At 38.1% G+C, this 24,800-nt stretch overlaps 1 protein-coding gene across 2 annotated transcripts in view; it reads right to left on the bottom strand.

Moving 5' to 3' along the window:
- Positions 1 to 24,800, bottom strand: part of Hap40 (Huntingtin-associated protein 40 kDa) — a 246,830-nt gene that overhangs the window by 10,996 nt on the left and 211,034 nt on the right. For both annotated transcript variants that reach the window (XM_090387399.1, XM_090387398.1), the window contains exon 9: positions 9,692 to 9,738. In XM_090387399.1, the coding sequence (XP_090243525.1) occupies positions 9,692 to 9,738 (47 nt within the window). The remainder of the gene's footprint in view (positions 1 to 9,691; positions 9,739 to 24,800) is intronic.

Below are 24,800 nucleotides of genomic sequence, written 5' to 3'. Positions count from 1 at the left end.
TACCTTAAACGTTCAGGAAAACTGCTAGTTAGGGGGGACAAGGGTAATATAGATAGGTGTTTATCTGATAATATTGGTCAAAGTAATGCTTGAACATACCTCAAGAGTTCTTGTTTGTTACCGCAACAGAACATATTAGCAAGATGTTCTGAGGGCAGAAAAATTTCAAATTAGCAGGTAGCTAATGCCAGAGAACCAAGCTTAAATAACTTTCAGGGTAGTTAATGATACAAGAACACTAAGTCTTAGTTGTTTATACAGTAATGTCAGAAGTGTTGTCAATAAAACGAGTGAATTTGAAGTGCTGGTTAAGACAAGTAATGCTCACATAATAGGGCTTATGGAAACATGATGAATTTCAGTATGGTATATATAAAGTATTTAGGAAGGATAGGGCAGATAGAAGGGGTGGTGGAGTCATGCTTCTTATTAAAAGCAGCATGACAGCAATGAAAGCTTTTCCAGATTCAGACACTTCGCACCCTTTTCATATTACTAGTATAGAATCTGTATGGTGTGAGATAGTTGGAAGAAAAGGTATAATGAGAGTGAGAGTAATCTACAGGCCAGGTGATTGTGAAATTTATGATGAGTGCCTCTACATACAAATGTATTGGGCAAGAAAGCGTGAATGTCTTATTATAGGTGATTTTAATGTGCTTCTAATTGACTGAAGAAAATGGGAAGGAAACACTCAACATGGGGAACAAAATTTTTAAATCAATTAGATGATTGTTATTTGTATCAACATGTTAGGGAAAGTACTAGGGGAATTCTAGACCTGTTCATCACCCACGAAGAAGACAACATAATAGGCTGGCGGTACAGGAACCAGTAGCAGGAAGTGATCACGGAGTTCTACGGTGGACGATGAAGAGACAGGTAGCAGTAGTTAAAGGCAAAAGAATGGGTTATAATTTCAGGAAAGGAAATTATGATGGCTTAAGGTGCTACATGACCTCAATTAACTGGGTAGATATCGCACAGAAAGCGAATACAACTGAATTACTGCAGAGCTTTAAAACATTAATCACAGAAGCTTTGAATGCATAAATACTATTAAAAATACTATTAAAAATAAATACTTTTTTTTTAATATTATTAAAATAATAAAAAATATTAAAATATTAAAAAATAAAAAAAAATAAAAATAAATAAATACTATTAAGAATAAATACTATTAAAAATACTCCATGAGGAGGAGTCCAAGTTGGATGAAAAATGAAGTTGCCAAATGACTTCAGTAGAAGGACAGCAGGGAAAAGTTACAGAGCAATAAAAAGTACTGAAGTCTATAACAGATACGAAATGACCTGTAATAGTGCCATAGAAAAGGTTAGGCTTGCAAAGGCAAATGAGAAATAGAGCATGTGCTACGCATTGCTGCTCCTTCCCACCTGGCTACTGAGTCGTCAAGAAAAAAGCAAAGACTTCTTTACTTAAGTAAACTATAGAAGGAAGGGGATGAATCAGATTTGCCCACTTCATATTGATGGTTTGACTGTTGATGATCCGGCTCAGCTGATAAATTGAATGGATTTATTTAGGGAGGGAAATGTCAAAAGTTTATCAAACTCTAATAGGAAGCTAAACGATTTTGTAACAACTGAGAGCAAAGTGGAAGAGAATTTTTTGAAGTTAAACATAAGAAAGCCAACTGGGGTAGATGGGATCTATCGAGGTATATTAATGGAGGCAGCAAAGGAAGTAAGCAAACCCTTAGCCATAATTATGAGAGCAATCTTGGATTCAGGGGAGGTCCCCACAGACTGAAGATGTGCAAATGTATCTCATAGTCACAAATTGGGTTCAAAGGATGATACGAGTAATTATGGACCTGTTAGTTTAACTTCGGCTCTGGAGAAAAGTATGGAGTCACTGGGTAGCATTAGCATTATTAGAGGCAATCAATGCAAGAAAGCAAACTTATGCAGCATGAGCCCAAAAAAAAAAAAAAAAAAAAAAAAAAAAAATCACCCCTCCATTCATACCAAATGCCTGTCCAGCTCGGCCTTAAATTTATTTAGGCTATCAACTTCCACAACAAAAAAATGGAAGTCTGTTCCACCAATAAAACACCCACTGGCTAAAGTCATATTTCTGCACATCTATTCTACAGCTATCTTTCCTTAATTTGAATCTATGCCCCCTTAGGTTCTTAATCTGAGGAAGAGAAAGAATCCCATCAGCATTCAGCTTGCTCATCCCATTCAAGGCCTTATACACCTCAATCAGATCACCATACAGGTGCCTACTCTCCAGGCACTGCATTTTGGAGAACATAAGCCTTTCTTGGTAAGAGCACTCCTTTGTTCCCCCTCGCCAATTTTGTTGTCCTTCTTTGTACTCGTTCTAGCAACTCTACATCCTTCCTAAAATGAAGCCTCCAGACCTGTACACAGTACTCTAGGTGTGGCCTGACCATTGCCTTGTACAACGGAATAATCACCTCCTTGTCTCTGCTAGCAAAATTCCTATATATCATTGACAAGACTCCATGGCCTGCCTGGCAGCCTGTCTGTACTGCTCAGCGAACTTCATATTTAAATGCACAATTACCCCAGGTGTTTTTCACTTTCCTCTTCCTTGAGTGTAGTACAACACAATTGGTACATTTCTCTTTGGTTATTGCTACCCATATGCAGTACTTTGCATTTGTCAATGTTAAACTTCAGTTGCCACTTCTCAGCCCGTTTTCCCAACTTATCTAGATCCAGTTGGAGTAGCATAATGTCTTTACTGTTGTTAACAACCCTTCCAACCATTGTATCAACTGCAAACTTGGACATTGGACATTAATCCTGATATATCTTCATCAATATCATTCATGAATACACAAAAAAATAATGGGCCCAACACCGAACCCTGGGGAACTCCACTAATAACATTTTTCCACGAAGAGCAGTGTCCATTGATTATCACTCTGTGCCATCTCCCACTCAACCATCCCTTTATCCATTATAGCAACTTACCCTTAATGCGATACCTCTCCAATTTGTACAGCAGTCTTCCATGTGAAACAGTATCAAAAGCTTTCCTGAAATCCAAGTATATGATATCAAAATTATTTTTGACATTCAGTTCCTTTGTGACCACATCATCAAAAGCTTTTCTGAAATCCAAGTATATGATATCAAAATTATTTTTGGCATTCAATTCCTTTGTGATGACATCATAGTATCCAATCAAATTGATCAGACAAGACCTCCCTTTAACAAACCCATGCTGTGTCTTAATAATTACTGCAATCTTGTCTATATGATTCTGCAATGCTTCTTTAACTGGTGATTCTATTATTTTCCCTAGAACACATTAAAGTAACTGGTCTATAGTTACTTGTGTCACCTTTTGAATCCCCTTTGTGAATTCATGACACATTTGCACACCTCCAGTCCATGGCGCCCTCTCCTGAGTCCAAGGAAGCTCTCATAATTATGGCTGAGGGTTTTCTTACTTCCTTTGCTGCCTCCTTTAATATAACTGGATAGATTCTGTCCACCTGGTGCCTTTCTGATGTTTAACTTCAACAATTTCTCCTCCACTTTGCACTCAGTTATTACAAAATCACAGCTCCCTGTTAGAGTTTAATAAACATCTGGCATTCCCCTCATTGAATAACTCCTCATGTGTGAATGTAAATGCAAAATACTCGTTCAGTTTATCAGCTACCTGAGCATGATCATCAATAGTCAACCCATCTATATTAAGTGGTCCAATCTGATTCATCCCTTTCATTCTAGAGTTTACATAAGTAAAGAACTCTTTGCTGTTTTTCTTTGCATCCTTTGCCAAAGATTTCTCGTAATTTGCCTTCGCCTGCCTAATCTCCTTTGTGACTTGATTACAGACTAGGTTATATCTGCCATAAGCTTCTGTGTCTCCTGTTAATTTATATGCATCCCATGCATTTCTCTTCTCTGCCATGAGCCTCATTTATTCATCTAACATCCATTTCGGTCTAAACCTTGAACAGTATTTCTTAGTTGTTAGGAAACGACTAGTACCCTCCAAAATTTCCCATTTAGAATTCAACATTGGTAACATCATCAGTTGATCCCACTGTACAGAATTTTAAAACTGTCATGAGACCCCTGTAGTCACCTTTATGAAAGCAAAGCCCTTCCCTTTAGCCTTGATGGTAGTTACATCTTTAAGTAATTCCCATATCAGTACATTGTGATCACTGTCTCCCTGTGATTCGTTTATCTGCAAATTCTTACTGCGTGAATATTGAAAAAGTTAAAGAAGCACTTCATCTAGACAAAACTGCAGTTACAGATCAGACACAGCATGGGTTTGTAAAGGGGAAGTCTTGTCGATCAATTTGATTGGATATTAGGATGTGGTCACAAAGGAACTGGATGCAAAAAATAATTTTGATATCATATACTTGGATTTTATTTGGAAAATTAAATGCACTAGGCATAATCCTTATGGGTTTTGATAATTAACTATTAGTAAATTAATAAGAGGGGTTTACCTCAATATAGTACGTGGAACACTTCCGTATGATACCCTCCAGAAATTAAAACGGAAAAAATCGACAACTTACCGGTACATTAAAGTAAAATATAAATAATTAAAGTAAAATATAAATAATTAAATAATCAATTTAACACAATTCAAAATCAATTCAAAACAATTAAAATTCAAATTAACGCAATTAAAAGAATCTAACGAAAATATTCAAAACGATTTTCCTTCCTGAAGCTGACAATGCTTTTCGACCGACTGTCGTGATCACAGGAATGAAAATTACCGAATCAGGCTAAACCTGCAACTTAAATAGTGATTATGTGTCTTCGCGCATGCGCGTAAAGGTCCACGCATCGGAGATCAAATATGGCCGCCGAACATTAACAGAATTCTCGTGTAATTTAATTTCAACGGTTTCTGCAATTAATAGTCGCGTATAATTACGTTGAACGTTAAGTATTTTGGCCTCGTTAAATAAAAAAGTATGTTTTTCGTTAATGGCATGAAAGGCTAATTCTGACGCTGCTGAACGAGAAGCACGAACTGAGGCTTCGTGTTGATTTACACGGATATTAAGAGAAAACCGCGTCGAACCCTGATAAGACGAGTCGCAATCACCGCAAGAAATGTTGTATACTAGATCATTAATTTGTGTTGCGAACGCCGAAAGAACCGAGCGATTGTTCAGTATAGTGTGTAACTTCCGTATAGGCCTAGCTATAATTTTAAATTCGGTATCTTTAAAGAATCTGTTAAGCTGTTTGTGCCACTGTTCAACATATGGGACAGAAATAAAGTATTTTTTGATATTACTATTGTTGATTGGTGCAGTATTTTGTATCCTATCCTTAGCTTGTACCCTAATTCGATTTATTGTGTTAATGGGATAACCCCTGTTCAAGAATCTGCTAGTTAATATTTGTATTTCTGAGTCTAAAGCAGAATCCGTCGTTGAATATTTATAGGCATTTAGAAATTGATTAAAGATAATCGATCTTTTGTAGGTGAACGGGTGGTAGCTATTATAATGTAGAAGCATACCGGTGTTTGTGGGTTTTCGATAGATGCTAAATTGTATTTTGTTCGAGTCCCGGGTAAGCGTGAAATTTAGAAAGTTTAATGACTTAGTATCCGTATCTTCCCTTTCCAATGTAAATTTGAGTCTAGAATGAATATTATTAAACGAATGTAAAATATCTTGGATGGTACTACTATCGGTAATAACTAGAACATCGTCTAAATACCTCCCATAGTATGTGATACGGGGACGAAAAGGTGTCAAATGTATCTGCTCAATCGTTGAGAGATAGATCTCTGACATTAAGCCACTCAGGCTCAAACCCATTGTAACTCAAATCCAAGATATTTTACATTCGTCCGATAGTAGTACTATCCAAGATATTTTACATTCGTTTAATAATATTCATTCTAGACTCAAATTTACATTGGAAAGGGAAGATACGGATACTAAGTCATTAAACTTTCTAAATTTCACGCTTACCCGGGACTCGAACAAAATACAATTTAGCATCTATCGAAAACCCACAAACACCGGTATGCTTCTACATTATAATAGCTACCACCCGTTCACCTACAAAAGATCGATTATCTTTAATCAATTTCTAAATGCCTATAAATATTCAACGACGGATTCTGCTTTAGACTCAGAAATACAAATATTAACTAGCAGATTCTTGAACAGGGGTTATCCCATTAACACAATAAATCGAATTAGGGTACAAGCTAAGGATAGGATACAAAATACTGCACCAATCAACAATAGTAATATCAAAAAATACTTTATTTCTGTCCCATATGTTGAACAGTGGCACAAACAGCTTAACAGATTCTTTAAAGATACCGAATTTAAAATTATAGCTAGGCCTATACGGAAGTTACACACTATACTGAACAATCGCTCGGTTCTTTCGGCGTTCGCAACACAAATTAATGATCTAGTATACAACATTTCTTGCGGTGATTGCGACTCGTCTTATCAGGGTTCGACGCGGTTTTCTCTTAATATCCGTGTAAATCAACACGAAGCCTCAGTTCGTGCTTCTCGTTCAGCAGCGTCAGAATTAGCCTTTCATGCCATTAACGAAAAACATACTTTTTTATTTAACGAGGCCAAAATACTTAACGTTCAACGTAATTATACGCGACTATTAATTGCAGAAACCGTTGAAATTAAATTACACGAGAATTCTGTTAATGTTCGGCGGCCATATTTGATCTCCGATGCGTGGACCTTTACGCGCATGCGCGAAGACACATAATCACTATTTAAGTTGCAGGTTTAGCCTGATTCGGTAATTTTCATTCCTGTGATCACGACAGTCGGTCGAAAAGCATTGTCAGCTTCAGGAAGGAAAATCGTTTTGAATATTTTCGTTAGATTCTTTTAATTGCGTTAATTTGAATTTTAATTGTTTTGAATTGATTTTGAATTGTGTTAAATTGATTATTTAATTATTTATATTTTACTTTAATTATTTATATTTTACTTTAATGTACCGGTAAGTTGTCGATTTTTTCCGTTTTAATTTCTGGAGGGTATCATACGGAAGTGTTCCACGTACTATATTGAGGTAAACCCCTCTTATTAATTTACTAATATTATTATCAACGTAGAACATATTGAGTATTACAGCTCTGATTCATACTAGATAATTAACTATATAATATCGGTGTAAATACACCATAGTTAACCCATATATTTGAGCTACGGTTGTAGCGTAGAAGGCATCGTTTTAAATGTATCTCATAATGTGGTTGCCTTCACAACAAGATAGCTACTATTGAATTACTTCAAATAAATAACGCTTCTCTAGTAGAGAAGACTACTGTTATTTATTTTCAGCGTACCACCACCCAGACGATCTGCAGCAGTGTGTAGCAGAGATGGCATATTGTATTACCTACACGCCCACTGATGACGGAGCCAAAAAGCTTCGAAACGATCGTCTGGGTGGTGGTACGCTGAAAATAAATAACAGTAGTCTTCTCTACTAGAGAAGCGTTATTTATTTGAAGTAATTCAATAGTAGCTATCTTGTTGTGAAGGCAACCACATTATGAGATACATTTAAAACGATGCCTTCTATGCTACAACCGTAGCTCAAATATATGGGTTAACTATGGTGTATTTACACCGATATTATATAGTTAATTATCAAAACCCATAAGGATTATACCTAGTGCATTTAATTTTCCAAATACATTACCACCACACCCTTCTGGCATCTCTCATAATGTGGATATAACTTCGCAACTGAGATGGCATATTGTATTACCTACCCGCCCACTGATGACGGAGCCAAAAAGCTTCGAAACGATCGTCTGGGTGGTGGTACGCTGAAAATAAATAACAGTAGTCTTCTCTACTAGAGAAGCGTTATTTATTTGAAGTAATTCAATAGTAGCTATCTTGTTGTGAAGGCAACCACATTATGAGATACATTTAAAACGATGCCTTCTACGCTACAACCGTAGCTCAAATATATGGGTTAACTATGGTGTATTTACACCGATATTATATAGTAAACTTGGATTTTAGGAAAGCTTTTGATGGTGTTGCACATAGGAGACTACTGTACAAATTGGAACAGTATGGCATTAAGTGCAATTGCTACAATGGATAAAAGATGGTTGAGTGGGCGAAGACAGAGAGTGGTAATCAATCGACACTGCTCTTTGTGGACTAATGTTATTAGTGGAGTTATCCAGGGTTTGGTGTTGGGCCCATAGTGGTTTTCTATGTTTATCAGGCGCCTCCGTAGCCAGGTGGGAAGGAGCAGCAGTGTGTAGCACACGCTTCTTGATTAGACCGGGGTTCGAGACCGTCACCACCGCATATCCCGGAGCAATATGGCCTTAGTTGCTAATGCTCCTAAAAACCAAACAACAAACAAACAACAACTATGTTTATCAATGATATTGATGAAGGTATAAACATATTCTAGAAGTCATAAAATAAAACAAATGGTTAGGAACAGTCAAACTGCTTATAGGATAATTGTTCGATATCTTATTGTCGGGCTTAATGTCTAAGTTTGCCGACGATAAGAAGGTTGGCAGGGTTGTTAATCACAGTAATGACAGCATGCTACTGCAACAGGATTGAAAAATTGGGCAGATGGGCTGAAGTTGAACATTGACAGATGCAAAGTATTGCAAATCGGTAGCAGTAACCCCAGAGTAACCTACCTACTGTGTGGTACTATAATCAGGGTAGTGGAGAATGAAAAGGACCTGAGGTAATTGTGAAGTCAGATATGAAGTTTTCTGAGCAGTGCAGACAGGCTGCCAGAGCAGCTGACAGGGTCTTGTCAATGATATACAGGAATTTTGCTAGCAGGGATAAAGAAGTGATTATCCTCTTGTATAAGGCAATGGCAAGGCCACACTTTCAGGTGAGTACTGCATGCAGGTCTGGAAACCTCACATAGGAAGGATGTAGAGCTACTGGAATGAGTACTGAGAAGGGTAACGAGATTGGTGAAGGGAGAGAAAAGGGTTGCTCTTACCAAGAACGACTTAAGTTCTGCATGTTGCAATGTCTAGAGATTAGGCACCTGCAAGGTGATCTGAATGAGGTGTATAAGGCCTTGAATGGTCTGAGGAAGCTCAATGCTGATGGGATTCTTCCCATTACTGAGATTGCACACCTAAGGGGACATTAATTTAAGTTGAGAAAAAACAGTTGTAGAATAGATGTGTGGAAATTTGCTTTTAGCCAGCGGGTGGTAGATTGCTGGAATAAACTTCCATCGGTCATTGTGGAAGTTGATAGCTTAAAGAAATTCAAGGAAGAATTGGATAAACTTTTGGGGCAAATGGATGGGTGAAATGGAAAGATTCCCCCCCCTTTTTTTCTTGCGTCATATGCATATGCCTCTACTAATGCTAATGCTATTTTCTAGGTGTTCTTTTATAGAGCCAGAATTTTTCTATCATCTGCTTCTGTTTTTTATTTGTGGTGCACATAGATTGATACAATAATATACCCAACAATTATCCTATAAGCAGTTTGACTGTTGCTAACCATTTGTTTTATTTTATGACTTCTAGAATATGTTTTACAGATATTTAATACACTTCCACTTCACATCATCCACATGTATAGCTGATACTCCTCTAATACTTCCATCTCCATTTTACTATCAATTATTTAAATTTTAAAAAAAAAACTGATATCCAAAAACAAACTTACCACAACTGACTGAAGTAACAGAAATAAATCTTCTGAAAGAAAATTTACTAGAAGAGAAAAAAATATATATATAAATCAAATTACTGTGGGTTAATAAATGAACACATATATGCACACATCATGATTTACAAAATATTAATTAAGAATTATTTTAATTCAGAATCAAATAAGATCAGGTGCTGCCCAACAGCATAAAATATTTCTCGTGAATAGTGTTCGTGCTCTGCATTCTAGTATTTTTCTGTGACAGATATCAGCAACAAACATGTCAGTAAATTTCAGGAAAAAAGTAAGGATTGATTAATTTGGCCTCCTTAGCCAAGTGGTCAGGAGCGGGAGTGCAGTAGTACACGCTCTTTGAGTAGACCGGGGTTCAAGCCCCTGACTGCTGAATACAGTCGATCAGCCAACCTGCACTGGACCAGCGTGGCAGATTATGGTCCATTTCCCTCAGCATGAATTGCTGAGGATGCTTCCATCCTGCAGTGGGTTGATAATGGATGCACTTTACTTTTTACTTTTTAATTAATGAAAAATTCAACCTACAAGAGACCACTTAAGCAGAAGTGAACAGAGTAGCTGAAATGTCACCAGATCCTCAGACAACCAGTTTGCATATTTCCAATCTACAGGGATGGGATACACTTAAATAGAAAGGGTGCAAGAATATTTGCTGATGCCATCGAGGCAGTGTTAGGTGGGTCGGATGACTGCTAGCTTGAGGGGATACACGGATTAATAGATTAACATTAGCCACTGGCAGAGGCGAAAGTGATTCTTGGAAAACAAGATGCAGGGTATTTCAGAGACTGCTGGGATTCATTGTGGTTCAAGTAAACACATGGGTTGTGTTAGGGTAGCTAAGAATAGGAACAGGTGTATGTATACTTCCTTGTACACCAATGCTAAGAATTTTGTTAATAAATTTGACGAATTTGAGGTGTTGGTCAAAACATGAAAGGCACATATTGTTGGGATATCAGAGACATGGTGTCATAAAGATATAAGGAATGTAGAACTGGAATTTGGGGAGTATAATGTGTACAGGAAGAATAGACAAGATAGGAAGACAGGAGAGGTTATGCTATTAGTTAAGAAACACATAAAATCAAAGGAAGTGCAGCCAGTCGACATTGTTGGACAGTGCAGTGTCTAGTCAGTCTGGTGTGACATAAGCACTGGGAGATCAAAATTGGGAGTGGGAGTGTGTTATAGGCCTAATGACTCTGATGAGTATAATGAAAAACTGTACAGAGAAATAGAGTGGGTCAGTAAATCAGAGAGTCTTATAATGGGGGATTTTTAATTTCTCGGATATTGACTGGAATTTATGGGTTGGTCACTCACACACTAGCAAGGCTTTTGTGGATTTATTGAATGATTGTTTTCTACATCAGCATGTTTGGGAGGCAACTAGAGGGAGTAAACACTCTTGATCTGATTATCAGTAGTGATTCTTCATGCATTAAGAATCTGCAGATAAAGGAACCACTAGGTGGCAATGATCACAATGTGCTCAAGTGGGATTTACTCAAAGAGGTAACTACCATCAGGGGTAAAGGGAAGGGTTTTTGCTTTCGTAAAGGTGACAAGCCACAAAGGAGATTAGGAAGGCAAAGAAAGATTATGAGAAATCTTTGGCAAAGGATGCAAAGAAAAACAGCAAAGAGTTCTTTACCTATCTAAACTCTAGAAGGAAAGGAATCAATCAGATTGGTCAACTGGATATTGATGGTTCATCTGTTTATGATCCTGCTCAGTTGGCTAACAAACTAAATGAGTATTTTGCATCTACATTCACACATGAGGAGTTATTCAGGGAGGGGAATGCCACAGGTGAATTAAACTCTGGCAGCGAGCTAGATGATTTTGTAATAACTGAGAGGAAAGTGGAGGAGAAATTGTTCAAGATAAATGTAAAACGGACACCCGGGGTGGATGCAATCTATCCAGTTATATTAAAGAGGCAGCAAAGGAAGTAAGAAAACCCTTAGACATAATTATGAGAGCTTCCTTGAACTCAGGGGAGGTACCCATGGACTGAAGATGTGCAAATGTGACCCCAATTCACAAAGGAGGATCAAAGAGCGACACAAGTAATTATAAAGGGAAAGTCTTGTCTGACCAATTTGATTGGATACTATGATGTGGTCACAAAGGAACTGGATGCAGGAATAACTTTGATATCATATATATGGATCTTAGAAAGGCTTTTGATAATGTTGCACACGAAAGACTGCTGCACAAATTGGAGCAGTGTGGCACTGGAGGCAAATTGCTGCTATGGATAAAGGAATGGTTGAGTGGGAGAAGACAGAGAGTGGTAATCAATGAACACTGCTCTTCGTGGACTAATGCTATTAGTGGAGTCCCTCATGGTTCAGTGTTGGGTCCATTGTTGTTTTTTATATTTATAAATGATATTGATGATGATATATCAGGCTTAATGTCTAAGTTTGCAGATGATACGAAGGTTGGCAGGGTTGTTAAGGACACTAATGACAGTATGCTGCTGCAACAGGATCTAGAAAAGTTGAGCAGATGGGCTGAGTGGTGGCAAATGAAATTTAACATTGAAAAATGTAAAGGACTACACATGGGAAGCAGTAACCCCAGAGTAATGTATCAACTGTGTGGTACTACACTGACAGTGATAGAGAATGAAAAGAACCCGGGGGTAATCGTGCAGGCAGATATGGAGTTTTCTGAGCAGTGCAGACAGTCTGAAAGAGTAGCTCATGGTGTCTTGTCAATGATATACAGGAATGTTTCCTAGAAGGGATAAGAAGTGATTTTCCCCTTGTATAAGACAATGATCAGGCCACACCTTAAGTACTGTATACAGATCTGGAGGCCTGATTTTAAGAAGGATGTAGAGCTGTTGGAACAAGTACAGAGAATGGCAACAAGATTAGTGAATGGAACGAGGGCTTGCTCTTGCGAATAAATTCTTAAGTTTTGCAGATTACAGTGTTTGGAGATTAGGCACCTGCGAGGTGATCTGACTGAGGTGTATAAAGCCTTGAATGGTTTGAGTATGCTCAATGCTGGTGGGATTCTTCCTCTTGCTCAGAATAATCACCTGAGAGGGCATAAATTAAATCGAGGAAAGACAGTTGTAGGACAGATGTGCAGAAGTTTGCCTTTAGCCAGCAGGTAGTTGACTGGTGGAACAGACTTCCATATTTTGTTGTGGAAGTTGATAGCCTAAATAAATTTAAGGCTGAGCTGGACAGGTATTTGGAATGAAGGGTGAGGTGAAACGGGAGCGTTTTTTTTTTTTTTTTTTGGCTGATGCTGCATAAGCTTGCTTTTTTGCATCATATGCCTCTACTAATGCTAATCTAATAAAAACGATTGTGCTATTCAGTCTGATTTACAGTATGGTGTTTGTTAGTATTTCTGAACTCTGTGCTTACTGTAAGAGATCAGCAACGCTGATTATTTTATCAAGGTTTCACAATATGTAGGAGCAATATTCTATTCAATTTTTTCCCTCACAGTCATAAGTTATGCATTCATTTTCAATATAAATAAGAACAAAATTTGCTACATTGAGCAATCACTGTTTAATATATGTTTTTTACATATTAGATTTTTACATTTTACATATTAATAAATGCAGTTAAGGGCACTGGAACATGTAGGTTGAACTAAAACTAAATAAAAGAACACTCACTACATAGGTAGATAATTAAAAAATAAAATTTAATAACACATGCTTTTCCATATCTTCTTTGTGTAGCTTCAAATTATCATAACAATAACAGAAAAGTCTTACATTGCCAAGTTTCTTTCTTCACTTGAGGAATTCATTCGCAGGCTCTGGAGGGGGAAATGGCTGTCCTTAACCCATGAGTGATCATCATGACAGGTGAGGGAACTAACATGATGATGCTCCATTCCCCCAAACAGTGAAACTTAGCCGACCAGGCTAGCTGGGTGGGTAAAGTGCCTGCCTGGCAACCCAAAGGTTGCAGGTTCGAATCCCACATTGGGCTTGGTTATTACGCTGGTGCCGTACTCTCCAGTTGGAGCTCATGGCCACGATACATGAAGGAAGCAGGAAAAAACTGGTTCCTTTGTGTATTGCTCATATCATACGATAAAAAAAAAAAAAAGTGAAACTTAGTATTCTTTCAGTATGGCATTCACTTTCAATCTCCACATCATTTTTAGCTGGAAAATTACAGCTGTAAAAAAATTTGAAAAAAATTCTTTATAAGACCATACTCATTAAAATGCACATTGCTTTGGTAGTACCTTCCATGGAGGGGTTTTTCTGATAACAACACTATTGTTTCTAATGATGTTTTATAATCTTATTATACAATATAATGTCCAAATTAAGAATAAAACTTTAGTTTTCTATTTTAAACTATTTCTCTTTTTTTTTTTTTGTATTAAACTGATTGATGAATAAAAGACATCAAGTTTCTTGTCTAAAAGATTACAGTCTCTCTTCCTGAGGGCCTGGCTGTTCAGATTATAGAAGATGCCCTTCATTGATAATGTCAGAAGCAACAACACTGTTTTATTTCTCCCCCCCCCCCAATTCTCAGTCTTATATCACTAATGTGGCATACACCACTGAGAGAAATAATATAAAGTCTTACATTGTAGATGATTTACAATCAACAATAATAATTTACTTGGTAAAGCTAGATAAAAGAGGCCAGTTTCATCTACATTAAAGATGTCTTTGAGTTCATATTGTTGTGTTAAAGATGGCAAACACAAAATCCACTGTTCCACATCATTTTCATTCACAGATGCACTTTCACCACACAATCTTCAAAATAATGTTATTTCTGTTACAAAATTTACTAAGCCATCCATTGCTAGCAGAAAATGTGTCTTTTTTTAAAGCTTTTTCTTGTAGTATTGGCCTACTTATTGGAATTTCTTTAGCACAAGCACTGTCAAGCCAGGAGAGCATTAACTTATTAATTTCTTGATACAGTTGATATGTTTCTCATTGAATATTTTTATTTGCATTCCGAATCCACTTTCTTCAATAGCTTTTTCTTGCAAATTTTTTTGAATTTGCATTTTACCAGAATTATACTTTTCTACAAACCATTTTTGCAATAAACCCTTTGCTGCACATTCTATAAATTTCACTCGCTATCTAAATTAAAAATTTTCACTTTGCTTTTTTCTGCTGTCACATCTATATTCAAAAATGAATAAATCAGAAATAAATGAATGAAATATCTATTTGGCAGCAATATTTATACAGTTAATTCAGAAACTTCAGATTCATAAAAATCTGTGGAAAAACAGAGGCCACCAAAAAACAGGATTAACGGTCATGGTCTGGTAAGCCAATGATCACCTTAGAGAATTACAGATTAGCTTTAGCATTAGCAGCAAATTTCCGCACTTCTATCCTACATCTGTCTTTCCTCAATTTTAATTTATGCCCTCTCAGGTGATTATTCTGAGCGAGAGGAAGAATCCCATCAGCATTGAGCATGCTCAAACCATTCAAGACTTTGTACACCTCTATCAGATCACCTCGCTGGTGCCTAGTCTCCAGACACTGTAATTTGCAAAACTTAAGCCTTTCTTCGTAAGAGCACCCCTTTGTTCCATTCACTAATCTTGTTGCCCTTCTCTGTACTCGTTCCAGCAGCTCTACATCCTTCTTGAAATGAGGCCTCCAGACCTGTATACAGTACTCTAGGTATGGCCTGACCACTGCCTTATACAACGGAATAATCACCTCCTTATCCCTGCTAGAAAAATTCCTATATATCATTGACAATACACCATGAGCTACTCTTACAGCCCGTCTGCACTGCTCAGAGAACTTCATATCTGCCTGCACAACCACCCCCAGGTCCCTTTCATTCTCTACCACTGTCAGTGTAGTACCACAGAATTGATACGTTGCTCTGGGGTTGCTGTTTCCCATGTGTAGTACTTTACATTTGTCAATGTTAAACTTCATTTGCCACCTCTCAGCCCATCTGCTCAACCTTTCCAGATCCTATTGCAGCAGATCCAGATTCCTAGAAATCTATGGTCCCTCTTTTGCAACATGATTCCTAGAAATGAAGGGGTCTCTTTTGCAACATACATCATCACAATTTGCTGTTGGTGACTAAACTGAATAGACATTTTGCATCTACCTTCACACATGAGTGGATATGACAGAAGTCCCTGGAAGACATACCCTAGTCCTGTACCATACCCTGAAACAGGACCAGGGTATGTCTTCCAGGGGAAAAGGCTGATGACGTTGTAAAGTGTATATCATCTTTTAAGTGCACAAAAAAAGATATAGTTGTACACATTGGCACTAATGATATTAAGAGTAGGAGACCGGTGGAATTACTTAACAAGTAGAGGTCACTGTTGAAAAAAAAAAAGCAGTGAATTAATTAAAGTTGAATTTGAAAGTGTCTGCAATTCTACCCAGACATGAAAGCAGGGAGTATATGATGAGAGCCTTGTCGATCAATTTGGCTCTGGAAAGATTGTGCAAGGCTCAAGGGGTAGAATTTTTTTCAGCCTAGTTTGTACTTGTTAACAGGAGAGACTGCTTCTACAGGGATGGGATACACTTAAATAGAAATGGTGTGCAAGAATATTTGCTGATGCTATCGAGGCAGTGTTAGGTGGGTCGGAAAATTGCTAGCTTGGCGGGATACAAGGACTAATAGATTAACAGAAGCCACTGGAAGAGGTGAAAGTGATTCTTGCACTGCTTCTATTGGAATGAGCAGCAACCTGGAAAACAAGATGCAAGGTATTTCAGAGACTGCTGGGATTCATTGCGGTACAAATAAACACGTGAGTTGTGTTAGGGTAGCTAAGAATAGGAACAGGTGCATGTATACTTGCGTGTACACCAATGCTAGGAGTTTGGTAAATAAATTTGATGAATTTGAGGTGTTGGTCAAAACATCAAAGGCAGATATTGTTGGGATATCAGAGACGTGGTGTCACACAGATATAAGGAGTGCAGAACTGGAATTTGGGAAGTACAATCTGAAGAGAAAGGATAGACAGGATAGGAAGGGAGGAGGGGTTATGCTATTAGTTAAGAAACACATAAAATTCAAGGAAGTGAAGCCAGTCGACATCGCTGGACAGTGCAGTGTCGAGTCAGTTTTGGTGTGGCATAAGCATTGGGAGATCAAAATTGAGAGTAGAAGATAGTAGTACTATAGGCCTAAAGACTCTGATGAGTATAATAAGAAACTGTACAGGGAAATAGAGTGGGCCAGTAAATCACAGCGTCTTATAATGGGGGATTTTAATTTCCCAGATATTGACTAGAATTTGTGGGTTGGTCACTCACACACTAGCAAGGCTTTTGTGGATTTATTGGATGATTGTTTTCTATATCAGCATGTTCGAGAGGCAACTAAATGGAGTAATACTCTTGATCTAATTATCAGTAGTGATTCTTCATGCATTAAGAATCTGCAGATAAATGAACCACTAGGTGGCAGTGATCACAATGTGCTGAAGTGGGATTTACTCAAAGAGGTAACTACCATCAGGAGTAAAGGGATGAGTTTTTGCTTTCGTAAAGGCGACTACGATGGTCTGAGACAGTACTTAAATTCTATACAGTTGGTCCCACTAATGATGTTACCAACAGCAACTTCAAAATGGGAAGCATTCAAAGAACTTATCTTGGAAGTGACTAGGCTTTACATACCAACTAAGAAATATTGTTCAAGTTTAGTCCTAAATGGATGTCAGATGAACTAATGATACACATGGCAGAGAAGAAAAATGCATGGGATACATATCAATTAATTGGTGACATGGAAGCCTATGATAGATATAAGCTGGACTGTAACTAAGTCACAAAGGAGATTAGGCAGGCAAAGGCAGATTATGAGAAATCCTTGGCAAAGGATGCAAAGAAAAACAGAAAAACGTTCTTTACCTATCTAAACTCTAGAAGGAAAGGGATGAATCAGATTGGTCCACTGGATATTGATGGTTGAACAGTTGAGGATTCTGCTAAGGTGGCTAACAAACTAAACGAGTATTTTGCATCTACATTCACACATGAGCAGTTATTCAGGAAGGGGAATGCCACAGGTGAAGTAAACTCTGGCAGTGAGCTAGATGATTTTGTAATAACTGAGAGGAAAGAGGAGGAGAAATTGTTGAGGATAAACATAAAAAAGGCACCCGGGATGGATAGGATCTATCCAGTTATATTAAAGGAGGCAGCAAAGGAAGTAAGGGACCCCTAAACCATAATTATGAGAGCTTCTTTGGACTCAGGGGAGGTACATATAGACTGGAGATGTGCAAATGTGACCCCAATTCACAAAGGAGGATCAAAGGCTGACACACGTAATTATAGACCTCTGAGTTTAACTTCTGTTCCAGGAAAATTAATGGAGGCACTGGTTAAAGAAGCACTGCAGGATCATCTAGACAAGACTTTAGTTATAGTTCAGACACAGCATGGTTTTGTTAAGGGAAAGTCTTGCCTGACCAATTTGATTGGATACTATGATGCAGTCACAAAAGAACTGGATTCAGGGAATAACTTTGATATTATATATTTGGATCTTAGAAAGTCTTTTGTTACTGTTGCACATGGAAGACTGCTGCACAAATTGGAGCAGTGTGGCATTGGAGGCAAATTGCTGCTATGGATAAAGGGGTGGTTGAGTGGGAGAAGACAGAGAGTGGTAATCAATGGACACTGCTCATCGTGGACTAATGTTATTAGTGGAATCCCTCAGGGTTCAGTGTTGGGTCCATTGTTGTTTTCTGTATTTATAAATGATACTGATGATGGTATATCAAGCTTAATGTCCAAGTGTGCAGATGAAACAAAGGTTGGCAGGGTTGTTAAGGACACTACTGACACTATGCTGCTGCAACAGGATCTGGAAAGGTTGAGAAGATGGGCTGAGAGGTGGCAAATGAAGTTTAACATTGACAAATGTAAAGTACTACATATGGGAAACAGTAACCCCCAGAGTAACATATCAACTCTGTGGTACTACACTGACAGTGGTAGAGAATGAAAAGGACCTCGGGGTAATTGTGCAGGCAGATATGAATATCTCTGAGCAGTGCAGACAGGCTGCAAGAGTAGCTCATGGTGTCTTGTCAATGATATACAGGAATTTTTCTAGCAGGGATAAGGAGGTGATTATTCTCTTGTATAAGGATATGGTCAGGACTTAGCATTAGTAGAGGCATATGATGCAAGAAAGCAAGCTTATGCAGCATCAACCAAAAAAAAAAAAATCCCCACTTCCATTTCACCCCTCCGTTTGAAATACTTGTCCAGCTGAACCTTAAATTTATTTAGGCTATCAACCTCCACAACAAGGGATGGATGTCTCTTCCACCAACCAACTACCTGCTGGCTAACGGCAAATTTCTGCACATCCATCCTACATCTGTCTTTCCTCAATTTGAATTTATGCCCCCTCAGGTGATTATTCTGAGCAGGAGGAAGAATCCATCGGCATTGAGCATGCTCAAACCATTTAAGACTTTATACACCTCTAACAGATCACCTCGCCAGTGCCTAGTCGCCAGACACTGTAATTTTTAAAAACTTAAGCCTTTCTTCGTAAGAGCAACCCTTTGTTCCATTCACTAATCTTGTTGCCCTTCTCTGTACTCGTTCCAGCAGCTCTACATCCTTCTTGAAATGAGGCCTCCAGACCAGTATACAGTACTCAAGGTGTGGCCTGACCATTGCCTTATAGAAGGGAATAATCACCTCCTTATCCCTGCTACAAAAATTCCTGTATATCAATGAAAAGACCCCATGAGCTACTCTTGCAGCCTGTCTGCACTGTTCAGAGAACTTCGTATCTGAATGCACAATTACCCCGAGGTCCTTTTAATTCTCTACCACTGTCAGTGTAGTACCACAGAGTTGATAGGTTGCTCGGGGGTTGCTGTTTCCCATATGTAGTACTTTACATTTGTCAATGTTAATCATCATTTGCCACCTCTCAGCCCATATGCTCAACCTTTCCAGATTGTGTTGCAGCAGCATAGCGTCAGTAGTGTCTTTAACAACCCTGTCTACCTCTGTATCGTCTGGAAACTTGAACATTAAGCTTGATATACCATCATCAATATCATTTATAAATACAGAAAACAACACTGAACCCTGAGGGTTCAGTGTTGCCAATTTGCCTCCAATGCCACACTGCTCCAATTTGTGCAGCAGTCTTCCATGTGCAACAGTATCAAAAGCCTTTCTAAGATCCAAATATATAATATCAAAGTTATTCCCTGAATCCAATCCTTTTGTGACTGCATCATAGTATCCAATCAAATTGGTCAGGCAAGACTTTCCATTAACAAAAGAATACTGTGTCTGAGCTATAACTGAAGTCTTGTCTAGATGATCCTGCAGTGCTTCTTTAACCAGTGCCTCCATTAATTTTCCTGGAATAGAAGTTAAACTCAGAGGTCTATAATTGCTTGTGTCAGCCTTTGATCCTCCTTTGTGAATTGGGGTCACATTTGTACATCTCCAGTCTATGGGTACCCCCCCCCCGAGTCCAAAGAAGCTCTCATCATTATGGCTAAGGGTTTGCTTACTTCCCTTGCTGCCTCCTTTAATATAACTGGATAGATTCCATCCACCCCAGCTGCCTTTTTTATGTTTATCTTCAACAATTTCTGCTCCACTTTGCTCTCAGTTATTACAAAATCATCTAGCTCACTGTCAGAGTTTACTTCACCTGTGGCATTCCCCTTCCTGAATAACTGCTCATGTGTGAATGTAGATGCAAAATACTCGTTTAGTTTGTTAGCCACCTTAGCAGGATCCTCAACTGTTCAACCATCAATATCCAGTGGACCAATCTGATTCATCCCTTTCCTTCTAGAACTTACATAGGTAAAGAACTCTTTTCTGTTTTTCTTTGCATCCTTTGCCAAGGATTTCTCATAATCTGCCTTTGCCTGTCTAATCTCCTTTGTGACTTGGTTAAAGACCAGCTTATATCTATCATAGGCTTCTATGTCACCCATTAATTTATATGTAACCCATGCATTTTTCTTCTCTGCCATATGTCTCATTCGTTCATCTGACATCCATTTAGGCCTAAACCTTGAACAATATTTCTTAGTTGGTATGTAAAGCCTAGTAGCTTCCAAGATAAGTTCTTTGAATGCTTCCCATTTTGAATTTGCTGTTGGTAACATCATCAGTTGGTCCCACTGAATAGAATTTAAATACTGTCTCAGACCATTGTAATCACCTTTACGAAAGCAAAAACTCTTCCCTTTACCCCTGATGGTAGTTACCTCTTTGAGTAAATCCCACTTCAGCACACTGTGATCACTGCCATCTAGTGGTTCCTTTATCTGCATGAAGAATCACTACTGATAATCAGATAAAGAGTATTACTCCCTCTAGTTGCCTCCCAAACATGCTGATGTAGAAATAATTATCCAATAAATCCACAAAAACCTTGCTAGTGTATGAATGATCAACCCACAAATCCAGTCAATATCTGGGAAATTAAAATCCCCCATTATAAGACTCTCTGATTTACTGGACCACTCTATTTCCCTGTACAGTTTCTTATTATACTCATCAGAGTCATTAGGCCTATAGCACACTCCTACTGTCAATTTTGATCTCCCAATGCTATGTCCACCAAACTGACTCGACACTGCACTGCCCAGCGATGTCGACTGGCTTTACTTCCTTGGATTTTATGTGTTTCTTAACTAAAAGCTTAACCCTTCCTCCCTTCCTATCCTGTCTATCCTTTCTGTACACATTGTACTCCACAAATTCCAGTTCTGCATTCCTTATATCTGTGTGACACCACGTCTCTGATATCCCAACAATATCTGCCTTTGATGTTTTGAGCAATACCTCAAATTCATCAAATTTATTAACAAAATTCTTAGCATTGGTGTACATGCTAGTATACATGCACTTGTTCCCATTCTTAGCTACCCTAACACAACCCATGTGTTTACTTGTACCACAATGACTCCCAGCAGTCTCTGAAATACCCTGCATCTTGTTTTACAGGCTACTGCTCATTCCAATAGAAGCAGTGCAAGAATCACTTTCACCTCTGCCAGTGGCTACTGTTAATCTTTTAGTCCATGTATCCCCCCCCAAGCTAGCAGTTTTCCGACCCACCTAACACGGCCTCGATAGCATCAGAAAATATTCTTGCACCCTTTCTATTTAAGTGTATCCCATTCCTGTAGTGCAGTCTCTCCTGTTAACAAGTTGAAGCTGTTTGAGCAGAGCAAGGTTTCTCAAACTGGAAGGTGGAATGCAACATGCAATCATCAGCAAAACTATGGATAGGATTTCCGGTCAATCGAAGAAGATCATTAGTATATAAGAAGAAAAGTGGGAGAAAGAACTGAACTTTGGGGAACACCAGCATTAGTGGAGAAATTAGAAGACAGAGACCCATCTACCATCACCAGCAGTGAGAGAGGTCACCATCACTCGGTCAGAGAAAGAACTGGATACACAATTACAAAAATAGTTGGCAAACCATAAGATGGAAGCTTATTTAGAAGCTCTTAATGTCAAAGATGATCAAAAGCCTTTGAAATATCAAGAGCAACTGCTTGGGTTTCACCAAAATTTTCTACTGAATTTGTCCATTGATGGGTAACATAAGCCAGAATATCACCAGTGGATCGACACTGATGGAATCCATATTGGCGATCGTTGCTCAGATTCTAAATAGTTTAAGAGTTGGAAATTAATTGATTTCTCCATTAATTTAGAAAGAGTAGAAGTAATTGCCTTAGGATGATAATCAGACGGAGGGGGATTTGTTACTCTTTTTAGAAACTGGCTGGATATGAGCAAATTTTCCAGCAGAAGGAGAAGCACCTTTGGAATAAGAAAGCGAAAAAAGGCAACACAGAACAGGAGTAAGTTCATCAGCACAGGTTTTGGGAAACGGAGAAATACTATCAGGACCTGGAGCTTTCTTAGCATCAATATTTGTCAAAATCCTTTTGCCATCCTTTTGATGGATGACCACAGGATGCATTGAATTGGGAATGGTGGGAGGTGGTTTACCAAGATCATTAATACATGAGTTGGAAGTAAAATAGGATGCTAGCAGGTCAGCTTTATCACTGGATGAAGTGGCTATAGAAAAGATCAGAATGCTCAGCTACCATTTGGACAAGAAGAATGTTTTCTACTCTTAGCCTGTTCAAAATCTAGTTTGGACTGATGTGTTTGCTTTACAATTGTTGCGAACTTTGGTATAGGCAGAAAATGAAACTAAAGATTTGGAAACAAGCCAAGTATGATATGCAACATTCTTCTCTTGAACAGCCTTAGCACATATATTGGAAAACCAATGTTTAGATAAAGGACAAGATTTTAAGGTGGAGTGTGGAATGAAGGATTCCTTCCATACAAGAATAATTTCACTGACACGATCCGAGCAAACATTGGCATTAGAAGTTTTGAAACAGTAATCCAACCAAGGAAAAGAAGAAAAGAAATCTTGCAATCATCCCATTTGCATTCTTGTAATGCCAAACAATACGAGGTTGGGAATGGTCATAAGAGAAAGTCTTCATTGGAGAAGAGACCATCACCACATTGTGATCTGAGGTGCCTAGAGGACCGCTCACCTCAACCGTGTACTTAGAAGGGTTATTTGTGAAAAAAAGATCAAGTGTTTTGGCTGTGTGGTTATGACTGTCTTGTATTCTGGTAGGTAAATTAATGTTGTTGTTGTTGTTGTTATTTGGTTTTTAGGAGCATTGGCAACTAAGACCATACTGCTCCAGGGATATGTAGTGGTCATTCCTTGACCTTTCCGCATCCTCGGTTTTTGGTGGTCACGGGCTCGAACCCTGGTCTAATCAAGAAACGTGTGCTACACACTGCTGCTCCTGCTCACCTGGCTACAGACGCGCAGTAAATTAATGTGAATAGGATTATGTGAATATACTTTAAACATTATTTAGATGTAATCTTATCTTCATCTGGCTTTCTTGAGTACTCAGCTGTGGTTGTTGTTGTTGTTTTGGTTTTTAGGAGCATTAGCAACTAAGGCCATATTGCTCCGGATATGCGGTGGTCATTCCCTGACCTTTCCGCATCATCTGTATTTGGTGGTGACGGACTCGAACCCCGGTCTAATCAAGAAGCGTGTGCTACGCACTGCTGCTCCTTCCCACCTGGCTACAGACGCGCAGTAAATTAATGTGAATAGGATTATGTGAATATACTTTAAACATTATTTAGATGTAATCTTATCTTCATCTGGCTTTCTTGAGTACTCAGCTGTGGAGTTTTCTGTCTTCTCAGGGGGCTCCATGGAGCTAAATCTTTCTTTGTGGTGAAAAATTTGGCCAGTGATAACTGAATGAAATTCTTTGTTTTATTTATTATTGTTTTTGCATAGCGCTTTCTATAGCATCTTACAGAATTTTCTGAAACTCTACTCACTTTATTGTTTCATGGAACTGGATCATTTGTGACAGTTCCATTAATTAAGGAATTTCTACTTTATATTCTGATCTCGATTTGTTAATTATATCTGGCAACCAATGATTATGTGCTCTTTGAAAGACATTACTTGTGGGAAAAATCAATTGAAAGATGAAAAAAGCACTTTGCATGGTAATGCTGGTGAGTTACACGTACTTTGGCCATATCCATTAGTGATAAGCACAAATAGAGGATAAATTATAGGAATAACTGCATTAAATTAACTTAATAAATTATATATTTTGTAAACTCCGAAATAATACTGGTTTAGTTCATTAATGACAAAAACTTAAAACAAATTGGAAGCATTTACAAACAGACTGAAGAAACAGTCACAAGTTAACAACAAACAAATGGTTTGCTGTTAATTGTGACTGTTTCTTCAGTCTGTAAGTGTTTGCCTTTATCTAAATGTTCTAATTTATTTTTAATACTTTTTCACTGATGAAGTAAATCAGTATTACGGAGTTTACAAAACATCTAGTTTGTTAATAAATTTAATGTGATTATTCTTGGCATTTATCCTGTGTTTGTGCATTGCAGCCAAAGGATATGCCTAAATTACTGTGTAATTTACTAACATTATTAACAGTAGTGTGAAATGCCTTTTTTTATCTTTTAAAGAAAGTAAGGCTT

Source organism: Mastigoproctus giganteus, chromosome 13 (assembly GCF_048544385.1).
Source record: "Mastigoproctus giganteus isolate SK-2022 chromosome 13, ASM4854438v1, whole genome shotgun sequence".
Classification (NCBI taxonomy): Eukaryota; Metazoa; Arthropoda; class Arachnida; order Uropygi; family Thelyphonidae; genus Mastigoproctus; species Mastigoproctus giganteus.
Note: the sequence above shows the minus strand (reverse complement) of the source record. Positions and strands in the feature narration are given on the sequence as shown.